Consider the following 22,481-nt stretch of genomic DNA (forward strand, 5'->3'; position numbering starts at 1 on the left):
GTAAACAGTTTCAAAAGGAAAAATAGACTTTATATGGGAGGTTATCGAATACAAAAACAAATAAAGTAATATTGAATGTGTACAAGCTAAGTGTGGTTTTGTGAAGGCTACAAGGAATGAAAGGATAGTTATGAGGAGAGGTTTGAAAACGTATTCACTAAAGCAGAGGAGGTTAATGCTGATATCCCACATAGATGATCAAAATGGTGAAAGCTTTGAGAAGATAGAATATTGGTGGACAGTCTATCACCAGAAATGGAGACAGAGACGTCAAGGAAGGGAAGGGAATTGTAGGAGATGGACCATGTGAAGGTGATAGAGGGGTGGAAATTGGAAGCAAAACTGCTAAACTTGATTTCTCAATTTCCAGTTCCCTGGCCCTACCCACATCCTCTTCCACCACGGACGTCCAATCCCTCTACACCTCCATCCCCCACCAGGACGGTCTGAGGGCTTTGATAGAATATAATTTCCACTGGGCAGTCAAACAGTAACAGGGCATAGTATCAAAACATAAATGGAGGGAAGTTAGAAGAAATGTTCTCACATAAAGAGTGAATAGAATATAGAACCCATTAACAGAAGTAGCTATAGGAGCCAAATTGGCACATTGGCACAGGATTGATAGCCAATGGCCTTTCTTTGTGCTGATTATATACTTCTCACATCTTGTGATATCCAATGTGTAACTAAAGATTTTACAGTTTACATATTTCAATTGTGCAGTCCAGAACATTTGACAAAACCAACAAAACAATAAAAAATATTTTAAAATTGAACTCAGAAGAGCAACCAAGTCAAGAAAAGTCTGGCAAACCTGTGCTTTCAAACCAATCTTCTCCAGTTTTTTTCCTTTGATGAATCCCTTCATCCCATTATCCACAAGAAACAGACTTATCCCATGGGCTCGAGAACACGCCTCATGATCTGTTACAGCTACGACAATTACCACATCACACATCCAGCCATTTGAAATAAAAACCTACAACAGAAAATTAATGGTAAACTGGAGATATCTTTAACACGTTATGTGATCAAACAGCTCAAAAAGGGCCCCATTTGGTCCTGATGCTGGCTCTTTGAAAACATTATCTCCCATGGTCCCACTCCCATGGTCCCACATGTCCTGCAAATTTCTCCTTTTCACCTTTCTATCCAATTTCTTTCTGAAAGTTTCCATTGAATTTTCTTCTCCCACCCTAACCCAGATCATAACAACTCACTTTGTATAAAAATCTCATCTCCCTTGTTTCTTTTTAAACAGTTCTCTAAAATCTGTGTCCTTTGAATGCCAATGGAAGCAGTATCTCCATGTTTTCTATATACATTGACAGCCAATATCAAGTTGTGTAGAAGTGTTGCATCCTGTCTAGGCCTATTAAACCTATTTCAGAATGCAATCATGGGCAACATTATCCCCCCATCGGGGAAGAAGTGTAGGAGTGGGCGCGGGCAGGCGAACCTCCGATCGGTGCCCCCATTTTACGTGGACAGGCCAATTAAGGCATGTGCGCGAAAGAGCGCACAGATCTCCCTGAGGCAAAGTGCCTCAGCTCAGGGAGATGGGCTCCAATGTAAAACTTTCAATAAAGGTGCTTAAAAAATTTCCCTGCCATGTCCACTCATGTGACACTGTCTCATGAGTTGGGACATGTCCATAACTTTTATATAAATGTTCCATAAAATTTAAATACCCTCATGAAACCTCATACTGCCCATTGGACGGGCAGATCCATCAATCATGTTAATGAATTTTTTAATGGCCTTAATAGGCGGTTGACAGTTCGGCAGGTGCGCAGCCGATTCGGCTGTGCGCCTGACGAACTAAAAATTTAAATGACGCGGGGTGACGTCGGAACGCACCCTGACGTATCCCCGCGTCATTTTACATGTTGGCAAGCAGGCCCCGCCCCCACTCACCAACCAGAAGATTTTTTTCCATGTCACAGAAGACTCACAAATAAGTCACGGCACACACTTTGCTTTATGTCTATTATCCTCATGTAGTTGGTTCTCTCTCTTTTCCCTCCTAGTTCCGTAATTTTCCATTCTTCACTAGCTTTGCCTGTTCTTTCCTTTGTTCCTCTGACTTCCTTTATCCTGCTCTACTTCTGACCTTTTCCCTCATGGAGGGGTGGGTGCAGGCAGTGGGTGGTCAAAGGAAGGATAGAGCAATGAGGAATTCCAGGGCCACAGCACAAAGTAATCACTCTCCCAGCTCAACATCTGCTTCCCCAGTACACATCAAATTTCTTCCCGTACCACACCCTACTCCGTGAAAGCATCCATTACCACTCCTCCCCTTTCTCACTGTCAACCATTCCCTCTCACTTTAACCCTCCTGCTTTCATCTCAGTCCCATATTCCCATCATCACCCTAGGTTTTCTACTACCCCTCATATCATATGCCTGAACACTTTTGGTCAAGACACAAAACATGTAAAAGTGAACTTGTCATTTTTGCTCACACTAGTCACAAGGAAAATTCCACTGACCTTTACAGTCATTTGAAAATGCCATCTGTATCAATTGAAAAAGCAGTGGCAACAGAAGTGGTTCTATTCCTGCATTTCCATGGAAGTGGGTTATAGCAAACATCCAATTCTTGCCTTTCTCTTTTGAAATCTTACTTGGTTCCAATATCAGGACATGTAATAATGCAGCCAAATTTGAAGTACCCTTCTCCCATATATAAAGAATATAAATTGTATCAACATGCTATTTATACTAAAAGTTTTGTTGGACATAAATAGAAGTCTATGACAAACCACTTGTTTGTGGTGATAGATTGGATTGGATGGAATGACCTACAAGATAATTGTCTTAATAGAAATGTACTACAGATGAAAGGTAGTTACTTTGGTCAGCATTGCCTGTCTTCATGTTAACAATTTGTTTTTGGTCTCACGTGAATTTGACTTCTTTAACACCTGGTCAAGTGATCAAGTATTAAAAGCAACATACGCATTTATGAAAGGCCATTGACCTAAAACGTTAACTCCGTCTCTCTCCACAGATGCTGCCTGACCTGCTGAGTTATTCTAGCATGTTCTATTTTTATTTCAGATTTGCAGCATCTACAGAACTTTTTCCTTTGTATGTACAAAGTTGCCCTTCCAGGCTACTGTTGAAATGCTGTCTTTCTGGATTTTCCCTGTTCTTTTGGTGCTTGTTTAAAAACAAATCCTTGACCCATTCATTTTTCATTTCCTTGCAATCTCCATCAGCTGAACTGAAGCTGTCTCTAGCTTATGACATATGGAATAATTGCTCTTGTAGATATGGTACCCATGATTGAGCTTTATATCCACAAACAAACGTGTACCTTTAGATGGAATATTACACTCCATTGCAATATTCTTAAGCTTATATTTAGCATTCATGTCCCATTTGTATGCTATGTTGAACATATATAACGTAAAGTGGATCTTTTTTCCCTGTGGGGATGGTCTTTCACCAGCCCTCATTCCCTCCCCATTTTATACACTTCTCATAAGTAAACAAAGATTATTTTAAAAAGAGGGATTATAATGATCAATTTCCTTTGGGATAGAGTTTTATCACTGACATAAGGTTTCATTAGGATTGGGCTTGAAGTAATTCACACACATCAATCAATTTTGCTATAAAGATGGTAAGCAGAAGCATACGTGTGGATCAAGCCGCCAATCTGAACTTGTGAGCCAACCCCATGTGGATAACTACTATGAAGAGAAGTTTTAGTTCCTTCAGCCATATTGGTTTTCATGGATTAAATGTGAATATACCTTTTACATCGCATCGCAACTCCTTGAGAATTTCCTTGGTATAGTGTTTTGTGTCCTTTTTAATATTGGAGTTGAAATAAAAACCAAGTTTAAAACAAAGGCTTAAAGGGAACAGTGTGAGGGTGAAGTCTGAGGTTAATGCTATGTCCTGGGCAAGGTGTGAGGGTAGATGTAGACAGAGACTGAGCTCTGAAACATATCTAGGTGCAGAAAATCTGATGCGTGCCAGGCTGGACTTTACAACACGATTACCTTTTAAAATGTCCCCTTTAGCTTAAGGTGAAATAGAACATCCTGAAAAGCAGGATCAGCTTGGAAATATGCACATGTGGTCTGGTTGCCGTGGGGGAGAAACTCAAACAGAAACATACAGTAAGTCCCCATTTAATGTTGGCTCAGTTTTCATTGTTTTGCTTTAGCATAGGTAACAAAATAGGGACAATATATCCATTTAAAGTTGCGAGATGCATTATAATGGCATTTGCCACAGACGTCCTGTTCTGTGACCTGCCTGCACACATATTTTCCTGGGCACTTAGTCCTCAAGTCCCTCTTCCTTCCAGCTCCTGTTGCCACCCACTATTATTACTTTTAAAGTCCCCGGTGTCTGTTGCCATCAGGGACTACTTCAGCTGCTTGCTCTGCCCTTGCCCTCAGTCCTAAAGTATTTCTTCCACCCCCCCACCCCCACTTCCATCCTCGGTTCTTCCTTTAAAGTCCCCGGTGTCCATTGCCACTGCCGGGGATTTCTTCAGCTGCTCCTCTTGCCCTTGCTTCCGTTCCTGCTCTCAGTTTGCAATGAAATCCTAGGACTTCCGAAGCCATTATCTGCACTGACCAACTTCTGCCATGCAATGGAGCTCGGTGAATCTAAAACCAGGTGAGCAATTATTTTTACATTTATTTACATTTACAGAAATGTATATTGTACTTCTTTTATATTTAGTGATCTATTCTAGTTTGCAAGTTATTTCAGCTAGGAATACTGCATATATATAGTACAGTATTTCAACCTGTACATTGGTTTTCCAGGCGAGAAATTTCTGAAGGAACCTAAGTCTAGTTTTAACATTTGATTCCTATAGGAATCTACGATTCACTTAAAGTCGTTTCACTTAAAGACATGGTTTTCAGGAATGCAACTACAACGTTAAGTGAGATATCACTGTATTGATATGCCAAGAGACAGTCTTAACACCTTTACATGGTGTCTCACAGATAAAGCACAACCGTTTTCTTTCCAGAAGCAGAGAAGCAAAGAAGTGGGACTGCTTTCTGTTAACAACAAGCATAATGTTGGTGATGGTTTGTTTTCTAATCGAAAAGAAGGGATCAGAACAGTTAGGGTTCCTGGAGACTTAAGGAAAAGGGAGTCACCGAGATGCACCTTGCTGGTGAAAACTGGATCCAGGAAAACTCAGGTTGAGTGAAATGATTTTCGAAGGACATTGGAAGCTTCAATCTAGCGAGGCAGGGAGAAGTAAGCCTGGAAAGCTGGGAAATACTTCGAAACTGTTCCTGTAATGTTACACGTCTGCCATAAGTGCAATGCACAGCGAAAAGATTTGTAAGATGTATCTCAATTGCATTAGTTAATCTCAATTGCATTACTTAGGAAAGTACTTTTCCTTTAGTTTAATGCATTAGTTGGCTGGTAATTCATGTTTGATCTATGCTGATTTTAGTTCGTTTGCTACAGTAAAGGGTTTATAAAACTGAAATCTCATCCACTTCTTTATTTCCATTGGTTGCTTGGAAATTCATCTCTTTTTAAAAGTTACCAGTTTGTACAGGGATTGTAACACAGGGTTGAAGCCATGCCCTGGGAGTCTTAGATGGGAGGGCTTGAGAGTCAATGTCCTACAAAACTCTTTCCAAAATTCCTCTTCTTATGGAGCAAGGTCGAATGATGGTGGATAAGAAGCGTAGCTCAACATTTTGCGATTGAAGATAGAAACCAACTGCTAAGTCAGTAAAGTTACTGAAAACAGGAGAAAGAAAATGGCATGATCAACAGGATCAAAAGCTATCAAGAGCATGCCCTATCTTCTGTTAAAGCACTCATTTGTTAAAATAGGAAAGCTATAAGATAAATCATAGAATGAATACATGTCACTGTGCTCCACCATCTCTGTAGAAGAAGTTGCTTCAAAGTATAATGAATTGAAACAACTTTTAAAGTTGTAGATTCATAAGAACAAAGGTTGGAACTGCCTTACCTGGATCTTGTCCTCTGATTTGCTAAAAAAAATTCAGTTGTCTGAAAGACCTGGAAGCATAATGCTAGCTGGCGCTTCATCTTCATGTAGTGTCATTATTCTGCTGCTGCTGCTGCTAACAGGAGGTCTCGTCATGGTATATCACACTCTTCTATCATGTGCTGTCCTCACACATCCACTGTAGCTCATCTGCAACTGCTCTGTGACATTCATTATTCAACTATACCTAGGTCAACCCCTCTTTCTGCTGCCCTCCACTTTGACCTCTAGAAGAGATCTCTAGTTTTTCACCTCTGATAAAATGGCTGAAATACCGGCATTTTATTTTCTGGATGTCACTTTTTAAGAGTTCCTTATACTTTTACAATTTCAAGCATCTCTTCATTTGTCTTATGATCAGTATATAGAATTTTAAGCATATAAGGTCTCTATTTTCTTGCATAAATCTTTACTTATTGTCCATTACTCACACAGGATCAAAATTTAAAAACGTACACAACATTGCAGTAAGTGACCACTTAGTACATCAAAGTAGTTAAAAAGCTCCAGGTAATTTTCTTTGCATAGACACAGAAAAATTTTTTCCTTACTTTGCTGCCATTGAGAATCCAGTCACTGCCATCCTTTTTGGCATGTGTTCGTACTCCTTGTAAATCACTGAAAAGGGTCAAGATTTATGGTTAAGAAATCACATTGTTCAGTATTTGAGCAGGATGGGGGTGGAGGGGTGGTCTTGCCACTGAATTCTAAGAATATTTGACTGAACGTTTTCTTCAATAAGCTGCAAGTGATAGAGCAGTCAAGCATGCTATCATGCCATTTGGTGTTAAGGGTGGTTGAGACAGCCAACTCATGTACCTTTACAAATGTGGAAAAGTTACTGTGGATATCCCTGCATTTACAGCATTCACAGAATTGTTATGATGCAGGAGGCGGCCATTTGACTCATCGTGTCTGCACCAGCTCTCCAAATGAGCAATATGACTTAGTACCATTCTCCTGCATACTGCACATTGTTTCTAATTAAATAATCGTCTAATGCCTTATAGAATGCCTCAATTGAACCTGCTTCCACCAGGCAGTGCATTCCACACCCATAGCACTTGTTGTGTGAAAAAGTGTTTTCTCACGTCACATTTGCTTCTTTTGCAAATCACTAAATCTGTGCCTTCTTATTCTCGATCTGTTTACAAGCGTGAACAGTTTCTCCCTATCTACTCTATCCAACCCCCTCATGATTTTCAGCAGCTCTATCAAATCTTGTCTTGGCCTTCTTCTCTCTAAGGAAAACAGTCCCAACCTCTCCAATCTATCTTCACAATTGAAGTTTCTCATCCCTGGAGCCATTCTTGTAAACCCCTTCTGTACACTCTCCAAAACGTTCACATCCTTCCTATAGTGTGGCATCCAGAACTATACATAATACTCCTGCTGAGGTCTAACTTTGTGTCTTATATAAGCTCAGCATAACCTCCCTGCTCTTGTACTCTATGCCCCTATTAATAAAGCCCAGGATACTGTATGCTTTATTAACTGCTCTCTCCAACTGTTCTGCCACCTTCAATGATCTATGCACATATGCACCCAGGTCCCTCCGCTCCTGCACACCCTTAAGAATTGTACCCTTTACTTTATATTGTCTCTCCATGTTCTTCCTACCAAAATGCATCACCTCACACTTCTCCACTCTGAACTTCATCTGCCACCTATCTGCCCACTCTACCAGCCTAGTCCTTTTGAAGTTCTATACTTTCCTCCTCAGTTTACAATGCTTCCAAGTTTCATATCATCCACAAACTTTGAAACTTTGATCCCCTGCACACCAAGATCTAGATCATTAATATATATCAGGAAAAGCAAGGGTCCCAATACTGAACCCTGGGGAACTCCGCTACAAACCTTCCTCCAGCCTAAAAAATACCCATTGACCATTACCCTCTGTTTCCTTTTACTCAGCCAATTTTTTATCCACATTGCTACCGTCCATCTTATTCCATGAGCTATAACTTTTCTTACAAGTCTATTTTGTGGCACTGTATCAAATTCCTTTTAAAAGTTCATGTACACCACATCAACAACATTACTCTCATCTACCCTCTTTGTTACCTCTTCAAAAAACTCTAGCAAGTTAGTTAAACATGATTTCCCCTTTAGCAATCCATGCTGGCTCTTCCTAATCAACCCATATTTTTTCCATGTACTAATTCTATCCCAAATAATTGTTTCCAGAATCTTGCCCACTACTGAAGTTAATCTGACTGGACTGTAATTGCTGGGCTTATCCTTACAACCTTTTTTGAACAAGGGTGTAAATGTTTGCAATTCTCCAGTGCTCTGGCATCTCCCAAGTCGAGGGAAGACTGAAAGATTATGGCCAGTGCCTCTGCAATTTCTACTCTTACTTCCTTCAAAATCCTTGGATGCATCTCATCTGGCCCTGGTGCCTTGACAACCCATGTATCTTTATAAATGTGGAAAAGTTATTGTGGATATCCCTGCGTTTATAGCATTTAATTTCTTATTTGCATGTTTGTCTATAGAGGTTCCGATACTTTATTGTAATGTGCCTGGCTTGTGTTACCACCAAAAATGATTTATCTACTTAGAAGGATCTTACCTTGTGCTTGGTAAAGGGGAACATAGGAGGAGTAGGCCATTTGGCCCGTCGAGCCTGCTCCAAGATCCAATAAGATCACGGCTGATCTGGTTGTATTCTCAGCTCCACTTTCCTGTCTGTCCCCCAAAGCCCTAGACTCCCTTGCCTAACAAAAACCTGTCCAACTCTGCCTTGAATAAATTCAAAGACCCAGCCTCCACTACTTTCTGGGGAAGAAAATTCCACACAACAGCCCTTTGGAAGAAAAAGTTTCTGCTTGTCTCTGCCTTAAAAGGGAGACCTCGTATATTTTAAATATGCCCCCTAGTTTTTGTCTCTCCCACAAGAGGAAACATCCTCCAGGTATCCATCCACCCTATCAAGTCCCCTCAGGATCTTATAGGTTTCAATGAGATCACCTCTCAATCTTCTAAACTTCAATGGGGAAAGGCCTAACCTGTTCAACCTTTCTTTATAAGACAACCCCTTCATCCCAGGAATGAGTCCACTGAACCTTCCCTGACTGCTTCTAAAGTGATTATATCTTTTTTTAAATAAGGAGAACAAAACTGCACAAAGTACTCCAATGTGGTCTCACTAAGGCCTTGTACAGCTTTAGTAAAACTTCCCTATTTTTACTCAAAGTTGTCAAAAACAATACCATCCAGAACTAGCCCCTCTCTTACAGACTTGACAAAGCAATTATCCATCTTCTGTCAATGTTAAGATTAGACACCCACATTCCAACGTACTCTAGTGTATCCCTTGATCATACTATTATAGCCAACAATTTTAAAACCTTATTTGAATACATTAATACATACCCAAAGTGATATGTGACTCAATTGGTACATTCAGCATGTAACCGACCCTTTCAGACACGATGATGCCAGGTTTAGTACTTGCACTGTGCTGTATTAACCAATTTTAACAGGGGAAGAAGGGTCAGAGAGGGCAACAGTTTTGAATTCCTTCAGAAAATTTGGGTATCACTGGCAAAGTCAGCATTTATTGCCCATTTGTAATTGACCTTGAGGTGGTGGTAGTGAGCCATGTTCTTAAGCCGCTGTAGTCCATGTGGTGTAAGTATACCCACAGTGCTGTTAGAGAAGGAGTTACAGGATTTTGAGCCAGTGACAATGAAAAAACATTTCTAAGTCAGGATGCCTTGGAGTGGATCTTGGAGGTCATGGTGTTCCCATGAGCCTACTTTCCATGTCCTTCTGGATGGCAGATGTCACAGTTTTGGAAGGTGCTGTCAAAGAAGCCTTGGGGAATTGCTGCAGTGCATTTTGTAGATGGTACACACTCTCCCACTGTGCACCGGTACTAGACGGAATGATTTTCAAGGTGGTGAATTGGGTGCTGATCAAGGGGGGCATTTTGTCCTGGATGGTGTTAAGTTTCTTGAGCATTGTTGGAGTTGTATTCATCCAGGCAAGTGGAGAGTATTCCATCGCACTCCTGACTTGTGCCCTGAGATGGGCTTTGGGTAGTCAGACAGTGAGTTACTCGGTGGAAGGGCTTGGTGAGGGAGGGTGAGAAGGTGAGTTCTTCAGTGTAGAATACCCAAACTTTGACCTGCTCTTGTAACCACAGTATTTGTGTGGCTGGTCCACTTTTGTTTCTGATCAATGGTAAACCCCAGGATATTGATGGTGGGTTAGGGTTAGGGTTAGGGTTAGGGTTAGGGTTAGGGTTAGGGTTATTGATGAAGGTGGTCAGGGGGTGGTGTAGTCTGGGTTAGATTCTCACTTGTTGGCTATATGCATATTGCTTGACACTAGACTGGCATGAATGTTACTTGCCACTTATCAGTCCAAGCCTGAATGTTGTCCAGATCTTGCTACATGCAGGCATGGACTGCTTCATTATCTGTGGAGATGCGAATGTTATTCAATACTGCAATCAACCATAAACATCCCTACTTCTGACCTTATGATGGAAGAAGGTCATTGATGAAGCAACTAAAAATGGTTGAACCTAGGACAGTGCTTCTACGTTGGTAAGTGCAGGGTGGGGAGGGGTGAAATTCATCACCAGGAATTGGGGACGGGTGGGCAGGTGGAAATCAAATAGCAGTCCCACTCCAGCTTAACAAACAAGGACACAGCTGTAAAATGTGTGACAGCTGAAAATTGGAAAACACAAACTGTGTGTTTGGATGTTATAGCCAAACTTAAAACACAGCTTTACATAGCCATCAAAAGATTCATTCAAAGTAAGCAGCCACATGAAGTCAAAGGGCTAGCCACAGCAGAGAGTAAATATAAATAGAAAGCGCCCAGATAAAAGTGTCATTCAACCTCTGATATTTTTATTCTAGATTTATGTTTGTGACAAAAGAGTTAAGTGCAGCTTATACATGAGTTTACTGGTGTATTTTCTGGAATCAACTTCTCTTCATGGGTTAAGCAAAAACTCTAATTTGGGCATAGTATGCTCCACTTGAAGCTAATACAAGAGTCTTTCAGTGGAGCCTCATTCCAAATTTCAACTATGCTATTAAACATTAATTAAATACGATGGATTGAAGAGTCCTGCAGCACATTTTTTAAGATTATGCAAACATAGACTTTCTCCTCTGATTTCCCATACACATTCCTAAAATTGGACATCTCATCGTGGGAAACACGCAAAAGGAAGTCTCCCCAGAACATAGGCCTTTTCAATCTGTGACTGAAGGGCAGAATGGAGATTCCCTAATCATCTGTCCATGCCTTCAATTTCAAAACCTGCCATGCAGATCTGAGAAGTTCCAAGTTCAAAGAATTTGCATTAAGTTAGTTATTCTCAGCTGAGGTTCCATCGCCTAACATCTACTCGGTGGCAAAATGTGTTCACACATCAAAATGGGCCGCTTGGACTTGAAGGTGGAGGTGGAGGATTGCTGGCACTTGGGGAACATTACCCCAACAAGAGTCAGCTCATTCAGGGTAAAGGGGTGGAATCTTATAGGAAAAATTTATATCTAATGTATTGAAGCAGCGAGATCATTTTCACTTAGAGCCAGGCTCTAATGTACTTCATAAGAAGAATTTTCTTGGAGCTCACTTACCTGCCAGCACCGGGTTCAGTCATTGCAATAGCACCGATACACTTTCCGGAAGCCATTGGAGGAATGTAACGTTCAATCTGGTCTTTAGAACCAAAATGAGTGATGTAAGGCATGACAATGTCTGAATGTAAGCTGAAACCGGGTCCAGTACAGTTCACATACATCCTAGAAATGAGATCAGTAAGTTCACAATGCTCATCCATGAACAGAAAATGTACTTTGTTTTACTTTTGATGCACAGTCTCTGAAAAGCATCCATCCATTTTCTCTCGCTCCCAGGCACTCCGTCCATTCTCCCTCACTCCTAAATGCACTGCCCGTTCTCTCTCATCCCCAGACACACCGCCCGTTCTCTCGTTCCTAAATATACTGCCTGTTCTCTCTCATCCACAGACACACTGTCCATTCTCTTTTGCCCTCAGACACACCATCCGTTCTCTCTCGTTCCTAAATGTACTGCCTGTTCTCTCGCGTCCACAGACACACTGTCCGTTCTCTCTTGTTCTCAGACACACTGTCCGTTCTCTCTCACTCCCAGACACCATCCACTCTCTCCCGTCACCAGACACACCGCCCGTTTTCTCTTGCTCCCAGCCACACCGCCCGTTCTCTCTCGTCCCCAGACACACTGCCCGTTCTCTCTCGTCACCAGACACACCTCCCGTTCTCTCTCGTACCCAGACACACCGTCCGTTCTCTCTCGTCCCCAGCCACACCGCCTGTTCTCTCTCGTCCCCAGGCACACCGCCCGTTCTCTCTCGTACCCAGACACACCGTCCGTTCTCTCTCGTCACCAGACACACCTCCTGTTCTCTCTCGCTCCTAAATACACCACCCGTTCTCTCTCGTCCCCAGTCACACCGCCCGTTCTCTCTCGTCCCCAGACACACCGCCCGTTTTCTCTCATCCCCAGGCACACCGCCCGTTCTCTCTCGTCCCCAGACACACCGCCCGTTTTCTCTCGTCCCCAGGCACACCGCCCGTTCTCTCTCGTCCCCAGGCACACCGCCCGTTCTCTCTCGTCCCCAGGCACACCGCCCGTTCTCTCTCGTCCCCAGGCACACCGCCCGTTCTCTCTCGTCCCCAGGCACACCGCCCGTTCTCTCTCGTCCCCAGGCACACTGCCCGTTCTCTCTCGTCCCCAGGCACACCGCCCGTTCTCTCTCATGCCCAGACACACCACCCGTTGCTTCTCATTGCCAGATACAATCACAAACACATTCTAAACATAAATTCCTTCAATTTTGCATGATTTCTTATAGCCACCATACAAGCGATGCATAGCACATTGCAAGGGCCAAAGTTCACAACTTTTAAATCAGATTATTCATAATGTTCATTAAGAGCGGGGGAGGACGGGGACGGGGGTGTGGTTTGAATGGATATTACCAAACTAGGATGGTTTGCACATCAAATGTACTTTGCAGCCAGATTATGCTGCTTAAAAGTTAGGATACAGTACTAGATTGGAACATAGACACAAAGGTACAAACAATGATGGACAAACAGGAGTTTTCTGCTCCATCCAACTTGTCCCACGCAATTGCAAAACCTTGTGCATCACAATATATAGATTCCCCACCTGACCTAAGTCCATGTGATCTACTGGGTAAGGTGAAAAAAAAATAGAAAAACCCAATCCATCTAGGTAATTAAAACTAGCCCAGGAGATCACACTGATCCTGAATTTCATTCAGGGGAATGCCTTTTGCAAAAGGCATTACTCACCTACCCATCTGAAATAGAACTAGGTTCAGCTATCACGAGGGAATTCAGCGAGTCAGCGTCCACCACACAAAATGACTGCCTGTACCAGTGGTCCATTGTTCTCTGTGAAAAGAACCACCTCCTGACGTCTAACCTAGATCTGGCTTTACACAATTAAAATTGTGACCCTGTTCTCCCTAACCTATCTGAAATGGGATGACTTTGACCTGGAAGCAGTACCATAAGGAAGATTTGTAATTTCATTAAACATCTGTGGAATCTCTAATTGTTTCTAAGAATGTTTGAAAAAGACAGAAGTGTTTGCTTCAATTCCAAAGAGATAAATGTAATTTGCCTGAATAATAAGAAAAACTGATCCATGTGACCTGACGACCCTTGACCTGAAAGCAGCAGCACCAACATGAAGGAAGTTAAAAAAGAAGCCTTGTGGCCAGGCACAATGGGGAGCTGCAGACACAAAGGAGAACTACAAGCAGAGAAGCTGGAAGGTCAAGATGATCACTGTAGATACAGTTACAAAGAGAAAGCAGACAGAGACAGAAAAAGGAACACATAATTATTGTGAGGAGAAGAAGCAATTTGCACGCATGAAGAGGTCAGTTTGAATGGTTAGATTCTCTCTTGCTGGAAATGGTCATTGCCTGACACTTGTGTGGCGTGAATGTTACTTTCCACTTGTCAGCCCAAGCGGGATATTGTCCAAGTCTTGCTGCAGTTGGACATGGACTGCTTCCGTATCTGAGTCGCGAATGGTGCTGAACACTGTGCAATCATCAGCGAACATCTCCACTTCTGACCTTATAATGGAAGCAAGGTCATTGATGAAGCAGCTGAAGATGGTTGGGCCTAGGACAGTACCCTGAGGAACTCCTGCAGTGATGTCTTGGAACTGAGGTGATTGACCTCCAACATCCAAAACCATTGTCATTTGCGCTAAGTATGACCAATCCGCCAAGAGTTTTCCTTCTTATTCCCATTGACTCCAGTTTTGCTAGGGTGTCTTGATTCCACATTTGGTCAAATACTGTCAAGGGCAGTCACTCTCATATCACCTCTGGAGTTCAGCTCTTTTTCTATGTTTGAACCAAGGCTTTAATGAGGGCAGGAGCTGGATGACCCTGGTGGAACCCAAATTAAGCCTCAGTGAGCAGGTTGTTGCTAAGCAAGTGCCGCCTGGTAGAACTGTTGATGACCCCTTCCATCACTTTACTGATGATCAAGAGTAGACTCATGGGGCGGTAATTAGCCGGGTTACATTTGTCCTGTTTTTTTGTGTATAGGACATACATCAGCAATTTTCCACATAGCCGGGTAGATGCGAGTGTTTGGAACAGCTTGGCTAGGGGCGCGGCAACTTCTGGAGCACAAATCGTCAGCACTATTGTTAGAACATTATCAGGGCCCATAGCCTTTGCAGTATCCAGTTTCTTCAGCCTTTTTTGATATCACATGGAGTGAATTGAACTGGATGAAGGCTGGCATCTGTGTTGCTGGGGGCCTCTGGAGGAAGCTGAGATGGATCATCCACTTGGCATTTCTAGTTGAAGATGGTTGCAAATGCTTCAGCCTTATCTTTTGCACTTATGTGCTGGGCTCCCCTATCATTGAAGATGGCGATATTTGTGGAGCTTCCTCCTCCAGTGAGTTGCTTAATTGTCCATCACCATTCATGACTGGATGTGGCAGCACTGCAGATCTTAGAGCCATTGGTTGTGGAATCGCTTAGCTCTGTCCATCACTTGCTGCTTATGCTGTTTAGCTCGCAAATAGCACTGTGTTGTAGCTTCACTAGGTTGACATCTCATTTTTAGGTATGCCTGATGCAGCTCCTGGCATGCCCACCTGCACTCTTCATTGAACCAGGGTTGATCCCCTGGCTTGGTAGTAATGGTACAGTGGGGTATATGCTGGGCCATGACGTTACATATTCTGCTGCTGCCCCACAGTGCCTCATGGATGCCCAGTCTTTAGCTGCTAGATCTGTTCGAAAGATATCCCATTTAACAAAGTGGTAGTGTCACACAACCCGATGGAGGGTATCCTACCGATACCGTCATGGACAGGTGCATCTGCAGCAGGCAGGTTGGTGAGGATGACGTCAAGTATGTTTTTCTCTCTTGTTGGTTCCCACGCCACCTACCGCAGACCAGGTCTAGCAACTATGTCCTTTAGGACTCGGCCAACTTGTTCTATAATGGTGCTATCGAGCCACTTTTGATGATGGACATTGCAGTCCCCCACCTAGAGTTAATTCTGCATCCATGTCACGTTCAGTGGTGTTCAACATGGAGGAGTTATGATTCGTTAGCTGTGGGGGGTGGGGGGGTGGTATGTAGTAATCAGCAGGTTTCCTTGCCTATGTATGACCTGATGCCATGAGACTTCATGGGGTTTGGAGTCAATGTTGAGGACTCCCAGGGCTCTCTCCTCAAGGTGTACCATTGTGCTGCCACCTCTGTTGGGTCAGTCCTGCTGGTAGGACAGGAGATACTCAGGGGTGATGATGGTGTTGTCTGGGACATTATCTGTGAGGTATTATTTGGTGTGTATGACTATGTCAGGCTGTTGCTTGATTAGTCTGTGAGACAGCTCTCCCAATTTTGGCACAAGCCCCCAGATGTTAGTAAGGAGGGCTTTGCAGGGTCGACAGGGCTGAGTTTGCCATTGTCGTTTCTGGTGCTTAGATCGATGATGGGTGGACAAACTGGTTTCATTCCTTATTGGCTTTCTAGCGGTTTGATACAACTAAGTGGCTTGCTAGGCCATTTCAGAGGGCATTTTAAGGGTCAACCACATTGTTGTGGATCTGGAATCCCATGCAGACGAGACGAGAAGGACAGCAGGTTTCCTTCCCTAAAGGACATTAGTGAACAGTACGAGCTGGCTAAAAAGGTCTAAAACCTGTAAAGCTATGTGAATAGCTTGGAGACACTAAAGAGCTGTGTAGTTTTTTTTTATTAATTCGCTGGATGTGGGCTTCGGTGGCTGGGTCAGCATTTATTGCCCATCCCTAGTTGCTCTTGAGAAGATGGTGGTGAGCTGCCTTCTTGAAACACTGTGGTCCATGTGGTGTAGGTACACCCACAGTGTTGTTAGGAAGGGGATTCCAGGATTTTGACCCAATGACAGTGAAGGAACAGCAATATATTTCCAAATCAGGATGGTGAGTGACTTGGAGGAGAACCTCCAGGTGGTGGTGTTCCCATCTATCTGCTGCCCCTGTCCTTCTAGATGGTAGTAGTCATGGGTTTGGAAGGTGCTGTCTAAAGAGCCTTGATGAATTCCTGCAGTGCATTCTATAGATGGCACACACTGCTGCTACTGTGCGTCGGTGGTGGAGGGAGGGAATGTTTGTGGATTGGGTGCCAATCAAGTGGGTTGCTTTGTCCTGCATGGTGTCAAGCTTCTTGAGTGCTGTGGAAGCTGCAATTATCCAGGCAACTGAGGAGAATTCCATCACACTCCTGACTTGTGCCTTTTGATGGTGGACAGACTTTGGGGAGTCAGGAGGTGAGTTACTCGCCACAGGATTCCTAGCCTCTGACCTGCTCTTGTAGCCACGGTATTTACATGGCTAGTCCAGTTCAGCTTCTGATCAATGGTAACCCCCCCCGCCAGGATGTTGATAGTGGGGGATCCAGTGATGGCAATACGTCAAGGGGCAATGGTTAGATTCTCTCGTTTCCAAAGCCATGAACTGGGATATTGTTGGTTGGTGGATTTAAAAGGTTCTCTGTACAACTACACCATCAGGGTTGTCATGATTAAGGGAGAGGGGATTTATAGCAGTGCGCCTTGATGATCACAATCGTACCCACGCAACTTGAGGTGAAAGCTGTTGTCGGATATGACTCCTGACCTACCTGCATGAATAAATAACACCAAATTGTGGAACTGTGCAGTTACGTAGTGCAACATTTGGGCGTGGGGGAGAGTTGGTGACATGAATGCTTGCGGTTACTTAAGACATTTCTTTGGTGCATCAACTATTTAAAGTGAAATTTACCTTTTTGTTTGAAGTATCATTTGCTTGTTGATTCATGAGTAATTTGTGTTGATTTTTGTTTCGTGTTAAAGTAAAAGGTACAAAAAGTAGAATCTTATTGGTAATTTCTTAATTTGGGGTCATTCAGTAAATTTGGATATTTTTGTTTATGGTTTCCTCTTGGGGACTGTAACAGCGATGTTAAAATGTTATATTTCCCACACCCAACAAGCTTCTGAAATTGGAATCCTTGTAAACTTTGTATTATTGTGTTGGACACGGCAACCTTTGGGTCTTAAATCAGTTGTATTTATTGTATAAACTAAGTGCAATAACTAAAGGTTTGTTGATAGAAACCAGGGCGAAGAGTTCGTCACCTACTGGCCAGTGATGTTTGGGCAGATGTGGATTTTAGCAAAAAAGTTAATACAGATTTTTCCTCTTCATTATTTCTCTCCTGAATACAATAACTCATGGTAGGTTGATGAACGTTATTTAACTATGGGGTACATTACATCCATGGTCAATACTTCAAATACATCTATTTTCCGGCAGGAGTCAATAGACAACACTAAACTGCTAATCACCCACGGTCCCTATGCCAGCTCATATGGTTACCCGATTGTCAGACACATCCCTCTCCCTTTCAAATCTGCCATCATCACCACCAACCCTAAAAATAACACACCTAACATCTGTTCTTGCAGATTATGGCTGCATCGCCAAATCATTTAATTTCTTCAAAGTCTTCTAAAGGCAGAAAAATGGTAAACAGGTTGTCAGGAGTGGTGGGACAATAAGAGGCCAAAATGGAGCCGAAGGCAACAACAGAAATTTATAGTATTATAAATAGTATATATTTTATATAGTTACAGTATATATTTGCATTTATTTTAGCAGATGAGTTTAGGTGGAGCAGAATCTGATGATGTTATCATGGAGGATATGCACAGTAATGGCACGGACATGTGGTCTAGAGGCTAGAATGACCAAGATTGCGAACAACCTGGTTCAGCCCGAGATGGTTGCAAGGGGAGATGGATGGAGTCGATGCCTAAGGAACAAAGTTTTTTTTCTGGAACTGTTCTCAAGGTTTAACTGGAAGAAATTACTACTCATCCAGTGGCAGTGGCAGTGGCTATCATGGTTGAGGAACTAAATGAGTATGCGCAGGTGTTTACCAAGAAAAGGACTGCCAAAATTATGGTAAACAAGAGGGTTGCCAGGATATTAGATGAGATAAATAAAGAGGTACAGGAAGGCAGATAAGTCACCTGGTTCAAATGGGATGCTGAGGAAACAGTAGAATTGTGGCGGCGCTGGTCATAGCCTTCCAATCCTCCTTAGTCATAGGGGTAACACTAGAGGATTGCAAATGTTACACTATTGTTCAAAAAAAGGGAAGAAGGATAAATCTGACAATGACAGGCCAATTAGTTTAATGGCGGCAGAGCAAGGACTTTTAGAAACAAGGCAAATTGTGTTTAACTTTGATGAGCTACTAAGAGGACAGTGCAATTGATGTTGGGTATGTGGACTTTCAAAAGGCATTTAATAGAATACCACACATTGGGCTTGTTGCAAAACCGAAACCGTGGGATAAAAGTGGCAGTAGCAGCATGAATTGGTTAGGGGGACAGAAAATAGTTGTGGCAAATTTCAAAATTTGCAGATGGTGAGCAACTCGGAAATATAGTGGTGAGGAAGATAGTAATAATCTTCAAGGGGACAGGCTGGTGGAATGCGTGAGCACAAGGCACATGAAATTCAACACAATATATGTTAAATGGTACAATGTTAAAAGTAGGTGCAAGAAAAGACTGGAGTGTGTTTGTGTGTAAATCATTCAAGATGGTTGGATATCTCAACAAAGCAGTTATTAAAGTAGATAGAATTCTGGACTTCATAAATAGAGGCATAGAGTCCAAAAGCAAGGCGGTTATACTAAATCTATAAAAAACATGAGTTTAGCCCAAGCTGGAATACTGTCAATTCTGGGCACCACACTTCAGAAAGGGAGGTCTTGTGCTGCAGTGCTAGCATCCCCTACCTCTAGGCCAGAAGCTCCGGGTTCAAGTCCTACTTCAGGACTTGATGGCCACAGAAGATACGTTCATAACATGGCCAAACTGGTTGATTATCAGCCTGTAAATCCTTCCACTATGCCTGATGGCAGGCAGTAGGAGTGGGAGAGCTTCCAGGTCAGCCATGCTGCAAATGGTAATAGCAAACCATTGTGGTACTTTGCCAAGAATAATCGTGGAATAATCCAATAGAAGTCCAGGGTTGTCGGCACCCTCTTAGGGCATGGTACCTGGAGCAGGAGTAGGAGGACACTTTAGGAAGGAGAGGATACAGAAGAGATTTACTAAACATAGTGTCATGCTCAGAAGACATGAAGGAAAATATATGTATCATCTAGCTACTGTATAAAATTAATTTTTTTTAAATGAACAAAGGTTTTACACTGACTGAAGCCTGACCAGCCACAGTTCCCACAAAAGGAACTTATAGCCTTCAGAAAACAGCAAGGGTCTCGTTAAGTCTAAAAAGGTGCTAATGCACCCTGTGACTGCAGAAATCAAATTCCAAGGAAATACTAAATGAATACTTCTCGTCAGTATTCACCAAAGAGAAGGACTTAGCGGTCGATTTGTCTAGGGAAGAGTGTGTAGATAGCCTGGATCATGTTGAGATCAAAAAAGAGGTGTCAGGCGTCTTGAAGATTATTAAGGTGGATAAGACCCCAGGGCCAGATGGGATCTACCCCAGAGTACTGAGGGAGGCAAGGGAGGAGATTGCTTGGGCCTTGACAGAAATCTTTGTATCCTCACTGGCTACAGGTGAGGTCCCAGAGGACAGGAGAAAGGCCAATGTTGTTCCATTGTTTAAGACGGGTAGCAGGGATAATCCAGGAAATTACAGGCTGGTGAGCCTTACGTCAGTGGTAGGGAAATTATTGGAGAAGATTCTTCGTGACAGGATTTACTACCATTTGGAAGCAAATGGGCGCATTAGTGAGAGGCAGCATAGTTTTGTGAAGGGGAGGTCGTGTCTCACTAACTTGATTGAGTTTTTCGAGGACGTGACAAAGATGATTGACGATGGAAGGGTAGTGGATGTTATCTACATGGATTTCAGTAAGGCCTTTGACAAGGTCCCTCATGGCAGACTGGTACAGAGGGTAAAGTTGCACGGGATCAGAGGTGAGCTGGCAAGATGGATACAGAATTGGCTTGGTCATAGAAGACCGAGGGTAGCAGAGGAAGGGTGCTTTTCTGAATGGAGAGCTGTGACTGGTGGAGTTCCGCAGGGATCAGTGCTGGGACCTTTGCTGTTTGTAGTATACATAAATGAGTTGGAGGAAAATGTAACTGGGCTAAATAGTAAGTTTGCAGACGACACTAAGGTTGGAGGGGTTGCAGATAGTGAAGAGGATTGTCAAAGGATACAACGGGATATAGATCAGTTGGAGACTTGGGCGGAGAAATGGCAGATGGAGTTTAATCCGGACAAATGCCAGGTAATGCATTTTGGAAGGTCTAATACAGGTAGGACTTATACAGTAAATGGCAGAACCCTTAAATGCATCAACGGGCAGAGGGATCTGAGTGTACAGGTCCACAGGTCACTGAAAGTGACAACGCAGGTGGATAAGGTAGTCAGGAAGGCATATGGCATGCTTGCCATCATTGGCAGGGGTATTGAGTATAAAAGCTGGGAAGTTACGCTGCAGCTGTATAGAACCTTGGTTAGGCCACACTTGGAATATTGCGTGCAATTCTGGTCACCACATTACCAGAAGGATATGGAGGTGTTGGAGAGGGTGCAGAGGAGGTTTACCAGGATGCTGCCTGGTCTGGAGGTTATTAGCTATGAGGAGAGGTTGGAGAAACTCACATTGTTCTCACTAGAGCGACGGAGGTTGAGGGGTGACTTGATAGAAGTTTACAAAATTATGAGTGGCATGGACAGAGTAGATAGTCAGAAGCTTTTTCCCAGGGTGGAAGAGTCAATTACTAGGGGACATAGATTTAAGGTGAGAGGAGAAAACTATAGAGCAGATGTGCGGGGCAAGTTTTTTACGCAGAGGGTAGTGAGTGTCTGGAATTCACTGCCAGAGGAGGTGGTGGAAGCAGGTACGATAGTGGTGTTTAAGAGGAAGCTTGACGAATACATGAAGAGGATGGGAATAGAGGGATACGGACCCCGGAAGTGCAAAATGTTTTAGTTTGACAGGCAATATGATCGGCGCAGGCTTGGAGGGCCGAAGGGCCTGTTCCTGTGCTGTACTTTTCTTTGTTCTTTGTTTAAATTGCCTGACCCTCAACTACACTGTTTTCTACCGGAACATCTGAACTTTGGTACCAGTGCCTACTGCAAAACTGATTCATCTCTACATGCTCCTCCCATTAGGGAAGTCAGCACTACTGAAGTGAATCACCCTGTATCAATATCAGTTTGCTAATCTCTCTGAAGGAATATGTACGAACACATATGAAATAAGAGCAGAAGTAGGGCATTCGGCCCCTCGAGCCTGCTCCGCCATTCAATAAGATCAGAGCTAATCTGTTTGTGTTTCGAATTCCACATTCCCATCAACCCTTGGCAACCGTTGATTTCCCTTGCCCAACAAGAATCTATCTACTTCCACCTTAAAAATATTCAATGACCTTGCCTCCACCGCCTTCTAAGGCAGTGTTCCAAAGTTGCACAACCTTCCGGCAGAAAAGATTTCTCCTTATCTCTTTCCTAAAAAGGCGAGCCCTAATTTTAAAACATTGCCCCCTAGTTCTGGACTCACCCACAAGAAGAAACATCCTTTCTACGTCCACCTTGTCAAGGCGGTTCAGGATCTTATGTACTTCACTCAAGTCACCCCTCACTTTTTTAAACTCGTGGAAACGAGCCACGTATGTCCAACCTTTCCTCATTAGACAACATACTCATCCCAAGTATAAATCTGGTAAACCTCCCCTTAACTGCCTCCAACACATTTACATCCTTCCTTAAATAAGGAGCCCAAAACTGCACACAACATTCAAGATATGGACTCATCAATGCCCTGCACAACTGAAGCATAACATCCTTACTTTTATGTACAATTCCTCTCGTAGTAAAGGATAGC

The 22,481-nt window shown here is 43.0% G+C and overlaps 1 protein-coding gene across 4 annotated transcripts in view; it reads right to left on the minus strand.

Moving 5' to 3' along the window:
* acadl (acyl-CoA dehydrogenase long chain) overlaps positions 1-22,481 on the minus strand; it is a 146,036-nt gene that overhangs the window by 66,522 nt on the left and 57,033 nt on the right. For 3 of the 4 annotated variants that reach the window (XM_078551657.1, XM_078551658.1, XM_078551659.1), the window contains exons 4-6: positions 11,641-11,805; positions 6,577-6,643; positions 818-982 (exon numbers count right to left, since the gene is read on the minus strand). In XM_078551657.1, the coding sequence (XP_078407783.1) occupies positions 818-982; positions 6,577-6,643; positions 11,641-11,805 (397 nt within the window). The remainder of the gene's footprint in view (positions 1-817; positions 983-6,576; positions 6,644-11,640; positions 11,806-22,481) is intronic. The other variant, XM_078551660.1, reaches the window with a different exon arrangement.

The sequence above is a fragment of the Cetorhinus maximus genome, chromosome 11 (assembly GCF_964194155.1).
Source record: "Cetorhinus maximus chromosome 11, sCetMax3.hap1.1, whole genome shotgun sequence".
Lineage (NCBI taxonomy): Eukaryota > Metazoa > Chordata > Chondrichthyes > Lamniformes > Cetorhinidae > Cetorhinus > Cetorhinus maximus.